General features: G+C 36.1%; 1 protein-coding gene across 1 annotated transcript in view; it reads right to left on the bottom strand.

Annotated features, from left to right (window-relative positions):
* Positions 1-24,464, bottom strand: part of LOC138157032 (liver carboxylesterase 1-like) — a 44,176-nt gene that overhangs the window by 6,767 nt on the left and 12,945 nt on the right. Inside the window, exons 3-13 of the mRNA XM_069082451.1 lie at positions 22,775-22,919; positions 21,249-21,382; positions 19,974-20,127; positions 17,716-17,820; positions 17,106-17,210; positions 15,364-15,402; positions 10,585-10,725; positions 9,286-9,366; positions 7,830-7,977; positions 6,462-6,593; positions 4,353-4,425 (exon numbers count right to left, since the gene is read on the bottom strand). Coding sequence (XP_068938552.1) covers positions 4,353-4,425; positions 6,462-6,593; positions 7,830-7,977; positions 9,286-9,366; positions 10,585-10,725; positions 15,364-15,402; positions 17,106-17,210; positions 17,716-17,820; positions 19,974-20,127; positions 21,249-21,382; positions 22,775-22,919 — 1,257 coding nt within the window. The remainder of the gene's footprint in view (positions 1-4,352; positions 4,426-6,461; positions 6,594-7,829; positions 7,978-9,285; positions 9,367-10,584; positions 10,726-15,363; positions 15,403-17,105; positions 17,211-17,715; positions 17,821-19,973; positions 20,128-21,248; positions 21,383-22,774; positions 22,920-24,464) is intronic.

The following is a 24,464-nucleotide window of genomic DNA, read 5'->3' as shown; positions in this document are numbered from 1 at the left end:
CTGGAGAAGACTGAATGGAGATAAAAAGGAATATGCTTTCCTCTCAGTGGTTCATGGCACATGCTCAAAAATTGACCACGTTCTAGGGCATAAAAACTTCACAATTATATGCAGTAAGGCAGAAATATTAAATGCATCCTTCTAAGATCATGATGCAATAAAAATTATATGCAATAAAGGTCCATGGAAAGACAGACTAAAAACTAATTGGAAGTTAAACAATTTAATCCTAAAGAATGAGTGGATCAAACAAGAAATTATAGAAACAATCAGTAATTTCATTCAAGAATGATAATAATGAGACAGCATAACAAAATTTGTGGGATGCATTGAAGGCAGTTTTTAGGGGAAGTTTTATATCCCTGAGTGCATAAATGACTAAATTAGAGAAAAGGGAGGTCAACGAATTGGGCATACAACTGAAAACCTAGAAAAAGAACAAATTCAAAATCCCCAATTAAATACTAAATTAGAAATACTGGAAACCAAAGGAGAGATTAATAAAATTGAAATTAAGAAAACTATTGAATTAATAAATAAAACTAAGAGCTGGTTTCATGAAAAAAACAAGAAAATTGATAGACCCTTAGTCAATATGATAAAAAAAAAAGAAAGAAGAAAACCAAATTATGAGTGTCAAAAATAAAAAGGCCAAATCTACCTCCAATGAAGAGGAAATCAAAACAATAATTAGGAATTATTTTTCCCAATTGTATGCATATAAAGTTTACAATCTTAGGGAAATGGATGAATATTTACCTAAACACAAGTTGCCCAGATTAACTGAAGAGGAAGTAAATTACTTAAATAACCCCATCTCAGAAAAAGAAATTGAACAAGCCATCAGTCAACTCCCTAGGAAAAAATCTCCAGGGCTAGATGGATTTGCTAGTGAATTCTATCCAACATTTAAAGAACAATTGATTACAATACTCTACAAACTATTCAGGAAAATTAGTGAAGGAGTCCAACCAGATTCTTTTTATGACAGAAATATGGTACTGATACCTAAATAAGGAAGAGATAAAACAGAGAAAGAAAATTATAGACCAATATCCCTCATGAATATAGATTCAAAAATTGTAAATAAAATACTAGCAAAAAGACTACAGCAACTTATCTCAACAATAATACACTTTGATCAGGTAGGATTTATTCCAGGAAAGCAAGGATGGTTTAATATTAGGAAAACCATCAGAATAATTGATCATGTCAACCATAAAACTAGCAGAAACCACATGATCATCTCAATAGAGGCAGAAAAGGCTTTTGACAAAACACAACATCCATTCCTATTAAAAACATTAGAAAGTATAGGAATAAATGGAGCTTTCCTTAAAATAATAGATAGCATCTATTTAAAGCCAGCAGCAAGTATCATATGTAATGGGGAGAAGCTGGAATCATTTCCCATAAGATCAGGGGTGAATTAAAGGTGTCCACTATCACCCCTCTTATTCAATCTGGTACTAGAAATGTTAGCAGTAGCAATTAGAGAAGAAAAAGAAATCAAAGGAATCAAATTAGGCAAGGAAGAAACCAAGCTATCACTCTTTATAGATGATATGATGATATACTTATAGAATCCTAGAGAATCAAGTAAAAAACTACTTGAGACAATAAATAAATTTGACAGAGTTGCAGGATATAAAATAAACCCACATAAATCCTCAGCATTCCTATATATTTCCAATGAAATTCAACAGCAAGAGATAGAAAGAGAAATCCCATTTAAAGTTACTGTAGACATTATAAAATATTTGGGAATCTACCTGCCAAAACAACCCCAGGACCTATGTGACCACAACTACAAAACACTTTTCACACAAATAAAGTCAGATCTAACTAATTGGAAAAATATCAATTGCTCATGGCTGGGTCGAGCTAATATATTAAAAATGACAATTTTACCTAAATTAAAATATATATTTAGTGCCATACCAATTAATTTACCAAAAAACTACTTTATAGAGCTAGAAAAAATAGTAACAAAATCCATTTGGAAGAATAAATGGTCCAGAATATCAAAGGAATTATTGAAAAGAAATGCTAGAGAAGGTGGACTAGCTATACCATATTTCGGTCTGTATTATAAAGCAGCAGTCATCAAAACTATTTGGTACAGGCTGAGGAATAGAGGAGTGGACCAATGGAATAGATGAGGCACACGAGATTCAGAAGTCAATGACTATATTAATCTATTTTTTTGATAAACCCCAAGACCCTAGTCTTTGGGATAAGAACTCACTATTTGACAAAATCTGCTGGGAAAACTGGAATATAGTATGGCAGAAACTGGGCATAGACCATTATCTAACACCATATACCAAAATCAAGTCTAAATGTGTGCATGATCTAGGTATAAAGGTTGATACTGTAAGCAGTCTCTGAAAACAAGGAATAGTTTACTTGTCAAATTTGTGGAGAGGGAAAGACTTAATGACTAAACAAGAATTAGAGAACATTATAAAATGTAAAATGGATAATTTTGACTACATGAAATTGAAAAGCTTCTGTACAACAAAGCCAATGTAACCAAGATTAAGGGGGAGATGGGAAATTGGGAAAGAATCTTTATAACCTATGTCTCTGACAAAGGACTCATTTCTAAAATATACAGAGAATTGAGTCAAATTTATAAGAATACAAGTCATTCCCCAATTGATAAATATTCAAAGGATATGAACAGGAAAATTTCAGAGAAAGAAATTAAAGATATCTATAAGCACATGAAGAAATGCTCTAAATCACTATTGATTAGAAAAATGCAAATCAAAACAACTCTGAGGTACCACATCTCACCAGTCAGATTGGCTAAGATGATAAAACAGGAAAATGACAAATGCTGTGGAGGATGTGGGCAAATTGGAACACTAATGCATTGTTGGTGGAGTTGTGAACTGATCCAGCCTTTCTGGAGAGAAATCTGGAACTATGCCCAAAGGGCTATAAATACTTTCATACCCTTTGATCCAGCAATACCACTCCTAGGGTTATATCCCAAAGAGATCATAGAAGTGGGAGGAAGGCCCATATGTACAAAAATGTTTATAGCAGCTCTTTTTGTGATGACAAAGATTGGAAATTAAGGGGGTGCCCATCAATTAGGGAATGGCTGAACAAGTTGTGGTGTATGCATATTATGGAATACTATTGTGTTATAAGAAAAGAGTAGCAGATGGGCTTCATATTTACCTGGAGAGGCCTATACTAACTGATGCTGAGTTAGAAGAGTAGAACCAGGAGAAATTTGTACACAATTACAGACACAACGTATGTGTGATGACCAACTTTGATAGACTGGCCTCTTCTCAGCAATGCAGTGATATATAAGTCAACCCCAAAAAACTCATGATGGAGAGAAATGTGTGCATCCAGAGAAAAGACTAGAAAGAACTGAGTTTATATCCAGATGGAAGCAAAATGCCTGATCTTTTTCCTTTTCTTGTTTGGTTTTATGTCCTCTTTGCCATTTTTCATCCCATCTGATACAATCTGTCTTTATAACCTGACTAATGTATAATGTGAAAATATTTACAAATCCTATACTTGACTATATGCATCCCAACTCTGGGGCTGGTGCACTTACTTGCTGTGCTACCTGGTTGCCCCAAGAAAAGCCAATGTTAAGAGAGGTCGAAGAAGGACAGGCAAGCTAATGAATTATTGGTGGAACTGCAGAATGCTCCAACTATTCTAGGAAACAATTTGGAATTACACAAATAAAGTGAGCAAAATGTTGATACTCTGTCATCTAAAAAGCCCATTATAATAATTTGCTTCAAAGAGGTTAATGACAAAAAATAAAGATCCAAAAGGTAAATATATATATAATAGAATTGGTGGTCAAAGTCCACATTCCAACACAGATTGAAGAATGTCTAAATATGTTGCGGTACATGGATGCAATGGAATAGTATTGAGGTGAAGAAATAATGAATTTGATACATGTACAGAAACATGAGAATATGTGAACTGATGTAAAAGGAGAAAGCAGAGCCATAAAAAACCTATAGGGTGACTAAAAATATAAATTGAAAGAATAATAATGACACTTAAAAATTGAATGTTGGGACATTGCAATGGCCAAGTTTGATTTTAAAGAAGAGATGTGCGAATTTTTCCACACCCTTCTTATTTTGCAGAGGTGGGGGACCATGAATAGGTATTTCATAATTTAATGTCAGATAAGGTTCATAACTTAGTTAATTTTGCTGAACTGTTCTTTCCTCTCTTCATGATTATTATCAGAGAAAGCTCAAGAATTGGGGAAGGAAGGAGGAATATATTGGGAAGAATAGATGATATAAAAATAAAAGATATCAATAAAAATGTTTTGTTCTGAATCTCACCCATTCCGAGCAAAATTGCCCCAATATTTCATCATCCTCCCGCTAAGTTGCTTCTCCTCTTCTGAGAAACCATCTGAAAATGAGGATTATAGGTATGAGAATTGGATTAGAAAGTGTCAATGAACGTAACTGCAAAGTTTATCTTTGCTTTCATATCTTATTGCCTCTTTAGAACTCTCTCCTCCTTCCAAACTTCTGGACCTCTCCTTTACACAATGCCTCTTTTCCTGTGTGTTCTTCCCAGACAACACATTAACCTTAACCATGGAGGACAAATATTGATTGCATGATATATGAGATTTTAAAGCTGTTAGGACTGATCTAGTTGAGCCTCTTCTTTTTACACTTTGGGAAGCTAAGAGACAAAGAAGAGGTTACATGAAATTCCCAAGATCATATAAGTAACAGAAGCAGGATTTGAACCCAAATTCTAAGTCTTCAAATCTATTGTTGTAATTATATCCCATTCCAGATAGGCATCTAAAACTGGGTTATAGGTAGTATTAACATTCTATCTGAAGGCTATTCATGGTACCACAATGGAAAAGTAAAATCAAGAGAAAAATTGGGTCAGTTATTTTTTTTTTTCTGAGTGGGAAATACTTAGGAAGTCCTTAGGGAGCCCCATGAAGTCAATTAGAACCTAATATATTAAACAGAAAACTGGAGAAAAGTATAAAGGCCTGTAATGTCAAGCACAGAAGTAGTTCACACCTTGTTTCAGCTATTGAATTAACACCTCATTTCAGTTCAAATTTCTTTTGAGCCTTGTGTCAATCTGTTAAGAAACGGAATGTGTGAACCCCACAACTTGTGAACCCCAGAACTTGTGAACTCCTGGGGAGGAGCTAATGACTATATAAGGAGAGCCCCAGGACTAGAAACAGAAGAAAAAACTGAGAAGAGGACTCTTGTGGTGGCAGAGTCAAGAAGGAGAAAACTTGTGCTTTGTCTTCCCAGAAACAGGAACTGTGAAGGACTTGAAGTGGACTGGATACCATAAACTTCAATATGGAACAGGAACTGGACGAAGAACTGCACAAGGGGCTGGACAAGGAACTGGGAGCTGCCTGCCTTTGAATTAAGATGACAGTTAGATTTGGGACCATGGGAGAGCCAGCCTCAAGTCAAGCTGAAAGAAGACTTTATTTGGATACTGTGTACTGACTGGGAAGATTATGATTTACTGTGACCTACAGGTGGAGAACTTTGACTTTTGTACTTTGTGATTGAATTAAGGATTTTGTGATTGACTAAATAATTGTAGTTTGTTGAAAACTATTGTGACCACTTTGTTGAAAACTATGTGGCCATTTTAGTGATAAGTCATTTTGAATGCTGTATTTTGTTTTTCTGGGATAAGTTGTAATATTGTGAATGCTGCACCTTAATTTTCTCTGAATGTTTTGCTCTGATTTGTTATTGAATAAATAGAAAGTGTGCTATACTGTGTCATCAGAAACTTGAAAGCTGTTCGCAGCAGCAGTCCTCTGGAAAGTTGCTTGTGCCTAGCTTTTCAAGGGCCAAACTCTAATGGAAGGAGGTGGAACAATACGGTCACAGAATAAATGTCAAGAGCACTGATGGGTTCTTTGATTTTGAAGGATGAATGCCCTCTGCTCTCCTGACCTCACTTTCTAAAGCAGGACAGTCATTAAAGGAAATCAGAGTCCTGGAGCAGAGCTCTCTCGAATACTTGTGGCATTCTGCTCAACATCAGAGAATCTCACAGTCAGAAGGGGCCTCAGATGTCCTCTAATCCAACCCACTCAGGACAAGACTGCCATCTATCTTTCTGATGAGTGGTCATCTACTCTCTGCTTGAAGACTTTTGGTGAAGAGCCAGATGTTTGTTCTAGTTCCAATTCTAACACACCATACTTAAGCTAATTCACTCTCTGCCCTTCAGTTTTATCATCTATAATTTGGGAATAATAAATCATTCTTTCTACCTCACAGGGGTGAGTGAGGACCAAATGAGATAAAGGATAGGAAGGCACTTTGGTAACCTAAAGGGGTTGAACACGTGTAAGGACTAAAGGTTATTTTTCAGAAAAGGCTGGTAGGTAATATTTTTATGAAGCTTATATATGAATAAAGATCTATTACCTCTTAAAAATGGAGACCCAAACATAAAGAAGAGATCATCGCCATGGTTTGCCCTGAATGAAGGTGGTTCCACGTTTCTCCAAATACTTGGCCGATGCTGATATTCGTACAGATAGGTGGGTGCACCTAAATCTGAAAGGAAAGAAAGTGGTGGGAAATTCTAGAGTATTTTATCATAAATGCAACTCCTGAAACTCCCTTTAGAAAGTTATAAAAAAAAGGTTTTGTGCTCTGGGACATTAAGCCATTTTAATAATATGAAAGCCTAGGTCCAGGACATACAACGTAACTGAAGTGTCAATAGAGGCAAGCAGAATAATGGCCTACATTGAATGAAGTATGGTGTTTCTAAAGTTGTGGCTTATCCCAGAGTAATTCATTAAAAGCATGAGCCCTGCCTTCATGATAGAGAATCTTGGATCTGGCTGTGAGCATTGAGTCCACCTTTTTCAGACTTCAATTTCCCATGGAAATTCCCTTGGTACCATCCCAATATAGTCATCTAGCCAGTGCTGGATAAAGGCAGCCTGATCTAGTTGTTCACACAACAGGTGTAATTTTGAGAAGGTCATGTCACCTTCTCTTTGACTCTCAGCATCCTGAATTGCAAAGGGAAGGGGCTCAAGCAGCTAAGTGCTACCAGCTATAAAGTCTTATATAGTTACCACTTCCACATCTTGGGGGTCAGGTGTATGGGTTCCCCATGATCTACAAAATCAGAATTAATTTTTTGACCTTCCTTCACACCAGAGAAGAATTCTGAATTTTTTTTTATTTTTCTTTTATGGAGTGCTTATAATACCTTACTATAAAATTTGAATTGATATTTTAAAACACTATACATTTCTAGATATGCATTTCTGATTTTCTAAACTTTCCCTGTATCATCTGAGGTTTTTGCAAAACTTCCCCAAAGTTTCCATTTAATTTCTTTGCAAACCCATAATACATGGAAATCATTGTGGGGAATATTATGATGTTGAAGAGATAACTGAATACCATGTAGTCAATATTTATCAACCATGGTTACCATTGAAATGTTGTTCAGAGTGCTCCTCCCCCCTACCTGACCAATGTCCCTAATCTAGGTTAAGCAATGCCCCTTTCTCAAAATCTGTTCCTATCTCCTGCATGATAAACTTCATGTCCTGGTACTATGCATTTCTTCTGAGGAAATATTCAAGCAAGAATTTCAATTCAGTTCTTCAAATCCCTAAACTTTTTATTATATGGGAAAGTCTCTAAAATGTTTCTGGGTAGGGTGTGTCCCAAGTAGCTGTGGAGTGAGCTGATATCTCTCCCTAAAAATTGGAAGAGATATACCATGTTGTATCACGACCCCCTCCTTCATATTTCTCAGAAACTTACCCCTGTAATACTGAGCCAAAATCACAGTTGGGATCCCCACCGTTAAATCTCCTATCATGTCCAGAAAAAGATGTTGCTTTTTGACAGGATCATCTGTCACTCCAAGATATTCCTGAGTTACCACAGAAGTAAGGTTTTTGGGGATTTCCTGAAATGGTCAATGGAGCAAGGAGGGAAATGTGATCAAGAACACATTCATTCATTTCTCTCATTTATCCATCTTTTCATCTCTCCATTGAGCTGATATCTTACTTAAAGTTGCTACAACTCACACCTTCCACAACATTGTGGATGCATTATAAACAAGCCCATTCATAATGTTATGAAATCCTGCCATGTATTGTTCAAGCCTATAACTTATTTGTAATATTATTTATTGTTAATTTAACTTGAAATATCTCATCTCAAATCTTGTTTTTGTGGAATACATTATTGTCACTTGGAGGAAGATGCCTATTTTAAGGACTCTTACTTTTTTGCTGGGTCCCTGTGTAAACATTAATCAGAACATAGAGATGAAGAAGAAAGATTTCCTACTGCATTACATGGTAGATAGGGAGTTACTACTTGGGGTCAAACCCTGCCTCTGGAAACACACTGGCTTTGTGACTCTGAACAAGTCACTTAGTTTCTTGGTGCTAAAGGGTCTTCTCTAAAACTATAAGTTATGGAGAAGTTGCCAACATGAATTGGAAGAAGAATTTTTCTCATCAGGAATTTCCAATAAAATCACAAGTCAAGTCCTATCCCTATCTTCCCCTCCTAGAATTTATAATCTAAGAGGGAGTTAGAACAGCAACACATAAGTATAACATAACATATATTTGGATAAACACCTAAAAAAAGATATAAGCAAAATGCTATTGTATTACTTTAAAGATAAAAAGAATACTTCCAAACTAAGTGGAGGTGTTGGTTAGAGAAGATATGATGAACTCATTATGTGCATTCTTTCACTGGTTTTGCCTTAGAAGTGAGAGGGACACACCTCTTTTTTTTCTTTATGTGTAATAGATTTAGTTTTTGAATGTTATATCTTAAAATATTTTGCCCTCTGACACTTATGTCAAAATCTGCTTTAAAAATATAAAACAAAACACAAAGGTTTCAGTTTTCTAACCTAAAGGGACATCTATCAGTTAAACTACTTTGAGTACTTAGTGTCTGCCCTGAGATGGAAAGAATAATGGTGCTATGGAAATTGCACTGGAATGGGCATCAAGAGGCGTGTGTTTAAGTCCCAGCTCCATCATAGGCTAGATGTGTGACCTTTGGGAAAATGCTTTACTTATCTTGGCCTCAGTTTCCCTATCTCTCAAATGAGGGCTTTGTGCTCACTGGGCTTTGAGGTCCCTTAAGTGCTAAAATTCTATGTTCTGAGTTTTATTTTAAACACTGGCCATCTATGTTTTAAATTCCTCCAAGATCTTATAATTTATGTCTCTAAAATCCTTACAACAAGTGGATAGAAGGCCCATAATAGTGCTGTTGCTGTCTCTTGGTCCAATCCATCCTTTGACAGAGGACTTCCCTGTGCCTGAGAAAAAGAAAAGAACCAACATTCTTATAAAGCATTAATGGTTAATGAGAGTAATTAAAACTATGTGATAAAATGAGGAAAATGATTTTATTTTAACTTCAAATTTGAAGTATATTTCTCTGAAGAGTAGGGTTAGATTAATGGATTAACATGATTCAACAAATATCTCAGGAAACCACACAAGTAAAAAGAAAAATGAGAAAAATAGCACTTTTTCAACTCTTAAAAGTAGCATTTATGCCATTTCTTCCAGGAATACAGAACAGGGATTCCCATGGTGGCCAGGGGGTTGGTCAATGAACAGCTTCTAGTTTCCTGATATAGCAATAAACTTGAAGGGGAACTAACTGATATTAGAACCACATTCTATTAGTTTGCTTGGATGTCACTTTTTGGAATCTGTAGAGGTACCTGGTAGAGGTAGCCTTGAACCATTTACACATGAGTAACTACAGCTATATTTCATAGAATACCTCACCATTTTAGTGAGTTAATTTTCCACAAGATTTAGAAATGAATAATTTCTTAATCTAGTTCATCCAATTCATTTTCACAGATAAGGAAATTGAAGATCACAAAAGAGCATTAAATGATATACACATGGTCACATAAAAGCTAGTGACAGAACCAGGATTTAAACACATGTCTACAGATCTCAAATCTGGTACTCTTTCTGCAGTGTAATATTGCTTCCACACTGAGGAAATAGAAAGGTTCAAATCCAAGATTTCATACAAAAATTTCTGACTTTAATAGGAGGGAATCTCTATGGATAACAAGAACATTATATGCTTTATGGATCATAGGATAGAATACAAAATGGGAGAAGATCTGGACTCTAATCCTTGTTCTGACATTAACACAATACACCAGTCTGAGGCCTTCTCTTCATTAAATGGGCCTTAGTTTTCTCATCTGGATAATGAGTGGTTTGGAATCTGTGGCTTCCAACTCCAATGTTCTAAGATTCTTTGAGTAGGAGAGCACTAAACAAAAGTTTCACCTCTGCAACGACTTAACAACTACCTCAAGCAATTCCTTAGAAATGGAGTCCCGTGCTGGGGGAGAGAAATGTAGGGCTGCTAACTCAGAATCAGTAGCAGAGGAGTCCCAACACACTGAATGAAGCCTTTTCTCAGTTTAACCAATGGGGAATTTCTGGTCTTTGGTAGAAAAGGAGAACACAAGATTCTGGAATAAAAACAATGCTCTTACAGTGTGACTAAACGAGCCAATCTCATCACTGGTGATTCCCATCATGAAGGAAATGTCAACAGGTTGCTTTTCTTCCAGGAGCTCTTTTGGGCTTTTGGGGAAAAATACTCCATCCAAAACTGTAGGAATGTACATATATTTCTGGAAGAAAAAAAGTGTAGTAATATAGGTGGGGTGCTTTTCCCCAACCCAGAATGAATTCATTTTTATGTCAATTCTATATAGCTTATGCAGGGACCCTGTCTCCTTATCCTTTGGTAAGGTCAGCAGGGAAAGGGACCTGAAATTTTACTCTTGGGGTCAGAATTGCAAGTACAGTTGTGGGCATTGCATTTATCTCACCACTGAATTTCTACTTTTGAATAAATTATTTCTGACTTTCTTGCAACTAATTTCAGCATAACAGATTAGGACATAAAAAAAAAACAATTTAATCGTTGTGTGGTCGAAAATGCAGGAAAGCATTATTGTATAAAATCAAATCCATTATAAAGGATATCCTTGGGAGAAATTATTGGATAAGACTATGTTGTTTCCTCATCTTTTCAGGGTCAAGTTTAAGTGCCACTTTATTAGGCAGGGATCCCTAGGTCGTTGTAACTTATATAGATTTCTTTCCCTTAAAAGCTCAGAAGCAACCAGAAGTCCAAAATCCCTTTCCATCTCTAAATCTCAATTTCTTTATCTGTAAGGTGGGATGGTCCTTTTAATATGTACCTCACAGAATTATGGAGCAATCAAAAACAGAACTGAACTAGTATCATAACACATGTTCATAGAAATATATAAAGCACACACATATTTGTATGAAGACATATAGAAATGCTCAGATAATATATGTATATTAATATACACATATTGTAGAAACACATAAGAAAAAAGCATCATGTAATCGATGTATATGTATAATATATACATGTGTGTATGTATGGATATATGTATGGTTATACATGCATACATGATATACATCTACACATACCCATGCCCATACTCACTCACACATATAACACACATATCATCTTAGATTCAACTGACTAGTTAGCACTCATTGTATTTTGCTTGTTTGGCTTTTTCATCCTGTCCCAGAATTTCCAGATCTTAGAGTGAGAATCATGAGAGCTCAGAGGCTGTCTATTCCAACCTAAATATGAACTAGAATTCCTCTGTAATGCCCCTCCTCAGGCAACTTACTGTGTTTTTAAATAGTTCTACATATTACAAAGTTTTCTTTTATACCAAGCCTCTGTAGCTTCTACTATTGCCCCTGCAGGTGATCTCTAGAGTCAAAAGGGAAAAAAAATCAAATTGCTTTCCTATGTGACAGCTCTTCAACTACCTCAACACAGCTACTGTGTCCTTCCTCTCTCTTCCTTTCTCCAGGCTAAATATGCTTCATTTCTTAATCTCATTTCTTTGGCATAATCGGGAGGGCCTTCACCCTTGATGGTTGTAACAGCAAGAACCCTGGCACATTCAAGATGGCCTACCAGCACAGCTTCTGGGATTTGCATTTCTTAAAGGACAGCAATTTTTAAGAGGTCAAAAATCTTCTTTAATTACAATCATGAGTTCAGGGGAAAAGTCAGCACCCTGAACGTCAGAGAAAATGCAAGAAGAGAAAATACAGAGATAAAAAGCAGAGAAATTAGCATAAAGACAAACAGACAGGTCTCTGGATGCCTGAATCAAAGCGATATGACTACAAACTTTACATACATCATAGAAATATATAGAAATTGAGGGAGCCTTTACATCTGAGCAGTTAGGGAGTCCTGAACATATAACCACGCAGAGTCTCAATCAGGGAATCACAAGGTCCTTCTCATAAGGGAACCCTCAAAGCAAGACACTAACCTCCCAGAATGCATATCAAAGACTATATATCTGATTGACTGAGTGCCAAGGAATTTAAAAATTATTGTGCCCCAGCACTTAATTGGAAACTCCCCATAGCCCAGAGCCTGATCTGGGTCAGGACTATATGTGCCTATTAAAGTGCAGGGAAGATTTTCAAATTCCCTTAACATTACAATGGTTCAGTATCACATAGGCAAGTGATGCCCATTGGAGTGTTCCAGGGACCCCTGCCTGGCTGTGTGCTGTTGAAGCTCTTATCATTGATTTTGATAAAGGTATATATTATATAAGTATCAAATTTGCACATGATCCAAAGATAGAAGGGCAAGCTAACACACTGAAATATAGTCAGGATTCAAAATTTTCTTGAAAGAGCATTGGGCTGAATCTGACAAAATTGAATTTGTGGGAATAAATGGTAAATCTTACACATTAATTCAAAAATAAATTCTTTAATTAAAATACAGGGAAGATATGGTTAGATAGCAATTTGCATGAAAAAGATCTAGAGACTTTTTACAAAGACAATATGGATCAGCAGTAGGGTGTAGAAGTAAAAACAAACAAACAAACAAAAACCTAATGTTTTCTTAGGTTGCATTAAGAGAGGCATAATTTCCAGGAATAAGAAGGTGATAATCCCACTGTATTTTGGCCTCATCAGACATCATCCCAAGTACTTTGCTCAATTATGAACACCTTTATTTACAAAGAATATTGATAAGTTGGAGGGCACCCAGAGAAGAGCAGTCAAAATGGTAAAGGGATTGAAATCCATGACATATAAAGATTTGTTGAAAATATTGCAAAACACAAGTCTTGGGGGGAAGGGTAAGCTAATGCTTCCCATGTTCAAGTATGTGAATGACAGTCAGGTACAAGTTTGAGAATTATTCCAGAACGTAAAATCAGGAGCAATGAGGGAAAGTTCTGAAGAAATCATTTAGGCTTCATGACAGGAAAAAAAAATCTCTTAATTAGAGCTGTTCAAAAATGGAATATATGCAAGTAGGTGGCACAGTAGATACAGCTCCAGATAAGGACACAGAGTTGAACTTGACTGAAACAATTGAACAACAATAACTAAAATTGGACTGGACTTCCTTGGGTGGTAGCGATTTCTCTCTTATTGGAGGTCCACAAGAAGAAGTTAGATCTCACTCATCAGGTACCACGTGGTAGAGAGGAGTCCTCTCAGGTATGAGTTGAACTAGATGAGTGCTAATAAGGGTCTTTCCAATGCTCAAATTCTATGATTCTGTGAATCCAGGAATAAAATTGTTCATGGTATGAGTATAGCACTTTCTCATTTATAAGTCACATAGGTATCTATGACCTCATTTGGTTCTGGCAATGTCATGAGATAGCCAGTGGAAGGACTATTATACTTCATTAACATGCATATAAGCAAATTGAGGTTCAAGGATATCACAGAATCATAAGACAGACCTGGAAGGGACCCTTGGGATCACTTAGTCCAACTCCCTTATTCAACAAACATTCTATTTTATGGACATTTTTATAATTATGTGTTAATGATAGATGGATTCCAGAGCTGGAACCCAAACAGTCCTGCCCTTAAGAAGTTTTTATGTTCATCTATAGGGTAAGAAATTCTGCATCACATTCTTTTACAAATGAGAAAATTGAGGCTCTAAGGGGAAAGTGGCAAAGCCCAGCCATATAGATGAATCCCAGTTTTCCTGATTTTAAACCGGAAGACTTTCCTCTATAGCACACTGCCACAAATGCAAACCAGACTGCATAGGTATACTATCAATGGAATATGGTAACTGAAACAAGAATAAAGGAAATATTTATATTGTGTACAAATCAGGACTTGAGTACAGTCATGGAGCAAAGAGGTAGAAAGATTTAAAGGACCATACATAGAGACAGTGGGGTTGAAGGGAATTTATCATAAAGCCTCTTCTGCTTAATTCAAGAGGACTTCTTGGAATTTTAGGAAAATATTGAAGAAAAGATGTAGTCTTAATGTCATCTACATACTCTAACTTGCCTAAGAGGCCAGATAACTTTGTAGTAAAGATTATGAGAGGTAGGCTAGGGAAATGAGTCAACAAGGCTTGGAATCTCAAATGGCCAATCAATCTCAGATATTTTCCACCTAATAATTAGCACAAAGAAAAAGCTTCCTATTGCAATCACAGTTGTTTTCTTAGGTTATACAATGGGTGGGAGAGATTGGCAAGAATAGCTTTAATTGCTTGGAGCCTTCATTTCATCTTGGAGAACATGTAAGTCATCTTTGACCCACCTAAAAAGTTTCCCTTATCTCGAATGTTTATTGACTTCACATTGTCTGACATGAATAAAAAAGAAAAGGTTACTTCTGGCATCCTCATCTGTAGAACTATTTTGAAAAATATTTTAGGATGGTAGGGGATATGTTATATAAAACCTTACCAGGATTTCTTAACTGGTACCTCTGAATTTAGGGTTTTAAAAATAGATAGATAGATAAACTTTTTTTTCAACATAATTTATTTCACTCATAATTTTACATATTTTATTTTATGATTTTAAAACATTCAAACCCCTTCCAATAGCCAAAGGACTCCATTACACACACAAACACACACATCACATCACATCACATCATATCACATCAAGAATTCGTCATCTAGAGGCTACTCTGAAACTGAAAAGGTCAGTCCCAGATTCCTGAAGAGGAAGTTTCAGGTATGTGTTACTGTGTCTAGAGAGTGAGAAGAGCTTCAGTTAAAGGATATTGCATTCAGAGATGATTGCCTTTTCTGTACTTAACTAGAACTTAGAAACTAGAATTATACCACTTATCGCAATGCTCCTCACATAGTAGATGCTTATAAAATGTTTATTAGCTGACTGACTAACTGAAAGGAACCAAGAGTTAAAATTAAAATAACAAAAATAATTTACCTTTGTGGGATCTCCTGTGAAATCCAACTGTAATAACTTCTGTGAAGACAAAAAAAGAAGAATGGGTGAGAGAAATTTCCTAGAAAGAGTTGATCTTACTAATTCACTTGATAATGAAATTCATTCTCACAGTGTTCTCAAGAAGGTGCTCATGGAAGAAATGCACAAGATTTCTGGTCTCCAACACCTCCTGGCAAAGTCAAGCTGTGAAATCACAAAGAGAGTAACAAGGCCTCTAGGAAATCATGCTTGGAACCATGATTTCAAAATCTTCTCCCTCCTACTTACCCCTAACACATCACAGGCCTTGGAAGAAAATACAGGTGAGGTAAATTGTCCTAGAAATGAGTAGTGGCACTCCTTTCTCAATTTGTTGAATAAATCTATTCTTTTATAGCCCATCACCACCCCACATAATACTTGGCCTCCATTCTAAGAAAGAAAGCAAAGAAAAAAGGACAACATTATCTACTCAATAAGCCTAAAGTAAAGATTGCCTTTGGTATAAATTATATCAACGTTGTTAAAACTCATGCAGCAAGAGGGCCATCATTGCATTATGACCATGCCTGATGCTTGTTCTCTACATCTCTGTGATCTCCAGATTCTCCCAAGATCCCTCAACTGTTGCTGATAAACTGTTACCACATGTGCAAAGTAGAGAAGTGTAGCAAATATACAAATTATTCTAGGCTTAACAAACTGCTTTGTCTTCATTTGTCTGAGTTATGATCCCAATGTACTTGGGGCTTGAATAGATCTAAATAACCATCCCAGGACTGCATTTTGTCCTCATGTGTGGAAACAATCTTAATCCAGGGTCAGCTTGACTTCACTGAGAAAGCAAATAGTTCACATGGCAAATATCCCCCTCTTCAGGGAAGGCCTCAAGATCTCTAGTTCTGTATAGCTATCAGATACACAGGTTACTGTCCCCATATCTTAGACTTCTTAAAATTAAGGATTTTTTTCCTCTTTTGGAGTTCCCATTACTAATGAAATCATAGGTTTGAACTCTGCCTAGAATCTACCTAAAAAACAGCCAAAATAAGAAACCAACAGATGGCGCACTTCCCCTCCCTTAGCTCTCACACACCATTTTAGCTCTGCCATGCTCCCCTCCTCCACTGAAAGGAGGCTTTCCAATCAGTAGCCTCTGACTCATCTGTATTCTCTAAGATACTTTAATTCAGGGGGAGGAAACTCAAATGGTTTTCTGGCCCAGACTCTTATAATAAGAGTTGTGGACATTAGAAGTAAAACCCAGAAATTCATTTCCCAAACCATGACTTAGATGATTCTCGAGTCAATGAGGGTCTGTAGAGTTTGTAAAAATTGGAGCTGTAACTAGGATAGGATAAGCAAGTTTTTTTCACCTTGTGCCAAAATAGAGATACTTTCTGTAGTGCTTGGAATACTCAGCAAAGAAACAACAAAATCTGGCATCCAACTAATAAAATAGGAAGCTTCCAGATGGTCTACTACATGGAGTATAGGAGGTGAATTCTTTTCTGGCCTTCTTACCAACCATGACATCCGCTCCCAACAGTGCAGTTAGGAGGGCTATGGCAAAAAATATTTTAACACACACCCCCCAAAATTGCTATTTACCATTCCAGAAATCAGAGCATATTGGCCATTGGAAAACATCCACACTGCATGGTAGAAATTGAGAGGCTGAAGCGACCACATACAATGAAAGTTTTTAAAGGGGCAAGAGGTAAGGACTTTTAATTACCTACCATTTCCTCAGTTATGTTCAGGATCTCCTCCTCTGTCTTCTGCCTCATACACTGAACCAAGATGGCTGATGTGGTTGTTTTACATCCAGCAAGAGCTGCAATTTTCTGTAACAAAATATAACAGGGAATATTTTTTCCTATGAGCCTTTGGGATAGAATAGTTTTACCCAAAGCACTATGTGCCCGGATGTGTGACAACATGGTATAGTGCTGGATCTGAAGTCAGAAGATCTGTATTCAAGTCCTGCCTCTACCCCTTGCTTCCTCTGTAACATGGGTAAATCTCTTTCTCTCTCAGGGCCTTCATTCTAAAGGAAAATGAAGTGGTTAGAATAAATGACTTCTAATGTCCCTTTCAGTTTTCACCTTGTTTTGTTGTCAAAGAGGACCGAAGTGATATCACTATGTTAGAGTCAAGCTACAGTCCATACATTTGGAACTGATCAGACCCATACAAGCTCAGAATGCTCTAACACAGGTTGGGCATAAATAATTCATGTGAATATTTGGGGTAGATTCTCTAAATTTGCACGTCTTGTTCTAGCTTTGACCACATTATGTATATAAATGCAGTCAAGTATTTTAAATGGCATATAATATAGGGACCTACCTCAGTAATTGGTTTGACATTGTCAGTGAACAGAGATTTTTCAAGGATAACTCCACTCTGGAAAATGGCTCTGTGGAAGAGATTCTTGCTCAAAGGAGAGAGAACCTGAGAGAACAATGATGGAAATGAAATTACAATTAAAGAGCCACACGATAACTAGGTTAGTACAACCATGACTTTACTCTGAGCATAAAATTTAGGGGATGCTAACATATGGCCTCTTCCATCACTAGAATTAAAAAAAACACGACTTCAGCTATTAATTATTAAAGTAATTTACTAAATTAGACACAGAGGGTTTGGTATAGTGTATGCAAGCCCAGACTTAGAGTTGGGAAATCTGGGTTCAAGTTCTTCCCTGGACACCCACTGGCTATGTGACCCTTGACAAATGTCTTAACTTGTCTGTACCATTAGAGAGTTCTTTAAGTCTAAACTTAGAGAATTTATAACAACTTTTAAGCTGCAGAAAAATTAAGGATTTTTATTTTTTCCTCTTCAGGAGTTCCCATTACTAATGAAATCATAGGTTTAAATTCTGCCTAGAATCTTCCTAAAAATCAACGAAAATAAGAAACCAACAGAGGGCAAACTTCCTCCCCTTGGCTCACACTCCATTTTAGCTCTGCTGTGCTCTCCTTCTTTACTGAACAGAGGCCTTCCTAACTGTAGTCTCTGACTCATCTGTATTCATTTTGTTTCCCTGAAGTAAAATAGAAACTTTTTGAAGGCAGGGTCTGTATTTTTGTCCTTGTATCTCTTAGTTTAGTACATGGTCTTGCATATAGCCTAAATTTAATAAGTTCTTTTAGCATGAAGGCATAAGTGTACTATGACCTTTCCCTCCACAGTTTTTGTTTTTTGTTATTGTTTTTGTTCCTCAGGTCTTTTTCCTTTACCTCCAGTTTGTCTTAAAATATTGATTTAAAGACGTGTTTCATGTTACTTTTCCCAGATGCCAAAATGGCTCTTTATGCCATGGTTCAAGAGCCTCCTGGTTGGATGGGTCAAGGCAAGATTGCTTATACCCAGAAAATATCTTGGGATGATCACCTTACTGAAATGGGATGATAATAAACAAATTAAAGATTTTTTTTCTTCTTAGGCCTTGGGAAGTGATATTTCCAATATCAATTATGTATAAATCTGTGAATTTAGTTTCTCAATGAAAATTTCTAAAAGACAAATCTATTAACACAAGAATGAGCTACTTGAATCACAAATGTGTAGCAGGCTGGTTTATAAAAAAATTTTGAGTAAAACTTTAAAGTTAATTTTTTCCCAGGAGCTTTAGACACTCCATTTATTCCCTTTCTCCCCACTCATTACTTCCTTGCTTTTTCATCTAAAGCCTAGTTTTCTCAGAACTTCTCCTCTTCACCCTATCAAAATCTGTTCATAGGAAAACACATGATAAATATATTCACATGGAGGTGTCAATGGCCAGTTGGACATAATATGCTACCATTCCAAGCGACATTTGAATTATAAGTGGGGAGCAAACTTAAGGCAATGAATTCTAATATTGGAACCCCAGAAATTCTGTAGAAGGGGTCACTTACTAGCAGGGAAATCTCTGTGGAGTTCTTGTCTGACTGCCTGTAGGTCAAGACCAGTCATAGTTCTATACTTTAGGTGCCAATTAAATATGGTCAAGAGTGTGCTAGTTTCATAAAGTTTGTTTGGACTATCTTGAGGAGAATTATGGAGATTTTTCATGATACTCTGAACTACTTAGTGTACATGGAAAGAACACTGAATTTAGAATATAGAGATATGGCTTGAGTTTCAGCTCATACACTCCATGACAGTGAGACTAAAGCCATTATGTCTATATGCACCTCAGTTTTCTCATCTTTAAAAAATAAAAAAAAATAATGTGTGTATTACCTACTTTATATGGTGTCTGTGAGGAAAATAATTTTAAAGCTCTATGTAAAAATAATTGTAGCTAGTGTTATTATAAAAGAACACCATTGTAAAAAATGAATCCTTTCTATACTTCCATAAATCTTTATTATTTGCTGTCTAAAATCAAAATTGTGGCATGGTCAGTTCTGTATTTAAGTCAAAGGTATTCTACTATCTAGTCAGTGAAGAAATTCACTGTCTTGAATCAAAAATAGTTATTACATACTGTTGCAAGTGCCAAAGTCTCTTTTTATACCAGAAATCTCTGTGTTACTTGGGGTCCCACGCTGAGTTCAGAAACATTGACAGAACCCTCTGAATCAAAGCATGGCACTCTGAAATCTCACCAAAGCTGAAGCAGTAAAACCTCCTGAATCTTCACCAAAGATGGTCACTGAGCCTGGGTCTCCTCCAAAGTTGTCAATATTCTTCTGGACCCAATGGAGTGCTGCCACTTGGTCTAAGCAACCCCAGTTCCCTGAAGCATGTTCATCTCCAGTGCTGCAAAGGGAAGGAGAGGAGATGGATAGATTAACATATGTATGTATGTATGTATGTATGTATACATGTATGTATGGATGGATGGATGGATGGATGGATGGATGGATGGATGGATGGATGGATGGATGGATGGGAAGGGGGGAATGGCTATCAAAGGATGGGCCTTCTGATGAAAAGTTTGTGTCAAGAAATGAGAGGTACTATAGTAGAAAGAATATTCACTAATAGGAGAAACGTTTCAAATATGGGCTTTGATACTTAACTATATATTCATGGGCAAATAATATATTTAAGCCTTATTTTCTTAATCTATAAAATTTATAAAAGTAGCAAGTAACTAAATTTAGGTGAGGGGCAAATTTAATAACAAATATAATAAATTGAAAATATTGGCATCAATATTAGGGAAAACTAGCTACCTGGGAAAATTTGGTGTAATGATGAGCCTCCATACCTCCAGCAAAACCAGTTTAGCTTTCAACCTGATTATTTTTATATCCTGTAAATAGTTCCTCCTTTCTGCATTAGATGTAAGTATTATGAGGACAATAATCAGGTCTTCTAATTTCTTCTGTTAACTCCATGACCTATGTCATCCAAGTAATCCAAGATTACTGACATTCCTAGCTTTGTCCAACTCCCTCTCTCAATCATCAGTTATGATCATACTAGGCATTTTTAATAAATGCTTGTTAATTTGAATTATATGGTTCACATATAGAAGATACTCAATATATACAAAAAGAATGATCAAATACATAAAGTCTCTTTAACCAATCCTTGATGAATTGGATGGATATCATCTGATACCCGTGGCTACATATGGCCAACGACAAGGTGGCAGTGACATTGACATTAATTATATGACAATAGAGCACCTGGCATGGACTTACCACAGACCCTGTGACTTTAAGATTACATTATAGAAGCCGTACAATAGGCCCACATTTATACCAGGTTCTAGGAAAGTAAATGTAGTAAATAAAAATATTCTCTGTTAGAGTTAAAGTCATATTAATGCTTTTCAAATATGATACATAAGAATTAGTCAGAAAACTTCAGATATGTAGGTTGACAATCCTTGCTGAGTGACATTTGAATTCCTGGATTCCAAATCTTACCTAAAGAACCCAAAGATTCCCAAGCGGTACTGAACGGTCACCACAACTACATTCTCAAGGGTTGAGAGGACCAATCCATCATAGGTTGAAGCCTCACCCAGCAGCAACTTCCCTCCATAGATCCATACCATCACCTAGGAAATGAGGAGGAAAATTGCGTGGATCAAAGACCTCAGAATGAAAAAGAACTTCTGAAAATGAATGTGTACGCTGCCCAGATTATATAATCCACATAACCCTTTTTTAGTTATATAGTAGAAAATGTCCTGGAATAGGAATCAAGAGACCAATATTCTGGGATTGACTATTTCACTAGCTTGTTCTGTGACCCAAGAAAAATGATTTTCCTTTTCTAAATCCTAAATTATCCATTGGTATGATGATTGTGATTCTTAAACTTTCCTGTACCACTGACATTCTGTTCCATGTTACTCCATGGAGATGCTTTCACATGCACGTAGGCAGTCATTCATTTAAAAAAATGGAAGAATATGCATGAAGGTATTTTGCAAATATAAGGCAATCAATCAATCAACAGACATTTATTAAGCATATAGTTTATATCAGACACCACACTTTGTGTTGGGGAAACAAGAACAAAACCAGTTTCCATGCTTTAGAGGATCACATTTTAGAAGACGAGACCATACATGTATGTGTAAGGATAGATAGATAGATAGATAGATAGATAGATAGATAGATAGATAGATAGATAGATAGATATAGATATAGATATAGATATAGATATAGATATAGATATGTATAAAAAAAGATTGAAGATAATTATTTTGTGAGGCAACTATAAACTGGGGGATAAAGAATGACCTGAAATTAGAGAGGATGGAATTTGAATGGAGCTTTGAAGGGAGCTAGGGATTCTAAGAGGTAGAGATGGAGAAGAAAGGTATGCCAGGCACCAGGGATAGCCTGTGCAAAGGCACCAAGTTGGGAGATAGAAGTTATGTTTAAGAGAAAATTCAAATGCTATTTTAAACTGATCTGAAGAATAATTGAATGAGAGTAATTTAGAATAAGACTGGAAAGATAGGTTTACCAACATTATCTCATTTGATCCTCACAATTCTGAAGCAAGTTATTATTATTAGTATTACTGATAATAACAAGAAAGTGACAGGGTCTCATCTGAGCTTTAGGAATAAGATGATTTTAGCAGTATGTGGTGGAAGTATTGGAAAAGGAAGAGACCTAGAGACCATTTAAAACTTTGTTGTATGTATTATTTTATTATTTTACTATTTATTGTTTCCTCCCAAATACAAGTACATATTACCCCTGTCCTAGGCTATGGCTGAGGAAAACTGAGGTGGAGCAGATAAAACTAAATGAACTTTTTAAGATCATGCAATCTAATCAAAGGAGATCTGACCAAAGGGAGATCTTAATATATTGCTACTCCCTCCAGATTAAGGGCTGTTTCCTTGTTGTCCTGTACTGTAGAAATAAGAGGTAACCATGACTCATCTATTGATTTCAAATCATAGTCAACCCCTTCCTAGGCTTCTTACCGGTAAATTGGATTTCTTTGTCAGGTTAGCTGGTGTGTAAATATTTAGGTATAAACAATCTTCAGAATATGTCAATGAGATGCTCTCATTCCGAATGGAGAAAAGTTTCATAAAATACTTTGACACACTGGAGTTCTGGAAGCACCTGTGCAATGGAATATGAGAAAAATCAATTCTTTTCAGCAGCATCTCAATAAAATATATTTGGATCATGAGATCACTTGTCAGAAGTTGTAAAGCTTGGAGATCACCTAGTCAAACATCCTTATTTTACAAATGAGGAAACTTAGAGGGAAAATAGATTGTCCAAGGTCACTTAGGACATAATTAATAGAGATGAGAAGACAATTCCAGTCATCCCTCCACACCTGGCTTCCCCTCAACAATACCAAAGGTTTGACAAATTATTGAATGCTTCTTTGATTTTTCTTCAATGTATTTAATGTCCCATTAACTTTCTATTCTACTCTATTTTTGTTTTGTTTTTAATTAATTTATTTATTTTCAGTTTTCAACTTTAATTTCCACAAGATTTTGAGTTCCAAATTTTCTCACCATCTCTCCACTACCCTCCACCCCAAGATGGCATGCTTACTGATTACCACTTACCCTCCTTTCTATCACTCCCTTTATCCTTTTCACCCTTACTTTCTTGCAGGGCAAGATAGATATCTATACATCATTGCCTGTATATCTTATTTCCCAATTGATTGTAAAAACCAGTTTTAACATATGTATTTTAAAACTTTGCATTTCAGATTCTCTCCCATTTTCCCTCCCCACCCACCCTCAGTGAGAAGGCAGTAAATTCAATAGAGTTTACATATGAGTAGTTATGTAAAATATTTTCATAGTAGTCATAATGTGAAAAACTAACTATATTCCCCTTCATTGTATCCCACCACTTATTATTCTCTTTTCTCCCTTGAGTCTGTCCCTTTTCAAAAGTGTTTCTTTTCTGAACTATCCCCTCCACCATTCTTCCATCCCTTTGATCATCACTCCCCTTTAGCCTTTACACAATACTTTCCTGCAGGGTAAGATACCCATTTGGGTGTGTATATTATTCCCTTCTTAAGCCAAATCCAATGACAGTAAGATTGATTCATTCCCTTTCACCTATCCTCTCTTACCCTCTTTTGTACCACTTTCTCTTGCCTCTATTATATGAGACAATTTGCTCCATTCTATTGCTCCCTTTTTCCTTCTCCCAATATATCCCTCTTTCACTCCTTAATTTTATTTTTTATATGTCATCCTTTCATATCCAACTCACCCTGGGCCCTCTGTCTACATAGATATACACATACATACATACACATTCACATCTATGTATATATGTACATATATTCATGTGCTTGTATACCCACACATATATGCATTCCCTTCAACTACCCTAATACTGAGAAAAGTATCACAAGTTAAAAATATCATTTTCCATATAGGAATATAAACAGTTCAGCTTTAATAAGTCCCTTATGATTTCTCTTTCCTGTTTACCTTTTCCATGCTTTCTTTGACTCTAATATTTGAAAGTCAATTCAGTTCACATCTTTTCAGCAAGAATGCTTGAAAAACCTCTATTTCATTGAATATTCATTTTTCTCCTTGAAGTTTTGCTAGATAGGCAATTCTTGCTTTTAATACTAGCTCATTTAACTTCTAGAATATCATGTTCCAAGCTCTTCAG

Source organism: Petaurus breviceps, unplaced genomic scaffold (assembly GCF_028583685.1).
Source record: "Petaurus breviceps papuanus isolate PSGF00001 unplaced genomic scaffold, PetGlider_PUasm1.0 171, whole genome shotgun sequence".
Classification (NCBI taxonomy): Eukaryota; Metazoa; Chordata; class Mammalia; order Diprotodontia; family Petauridae; genus Petaurus; species Petaurus breviceps.
This window is presented reverse-complemented; position numbering and strand designations above follow the sequence as displayed.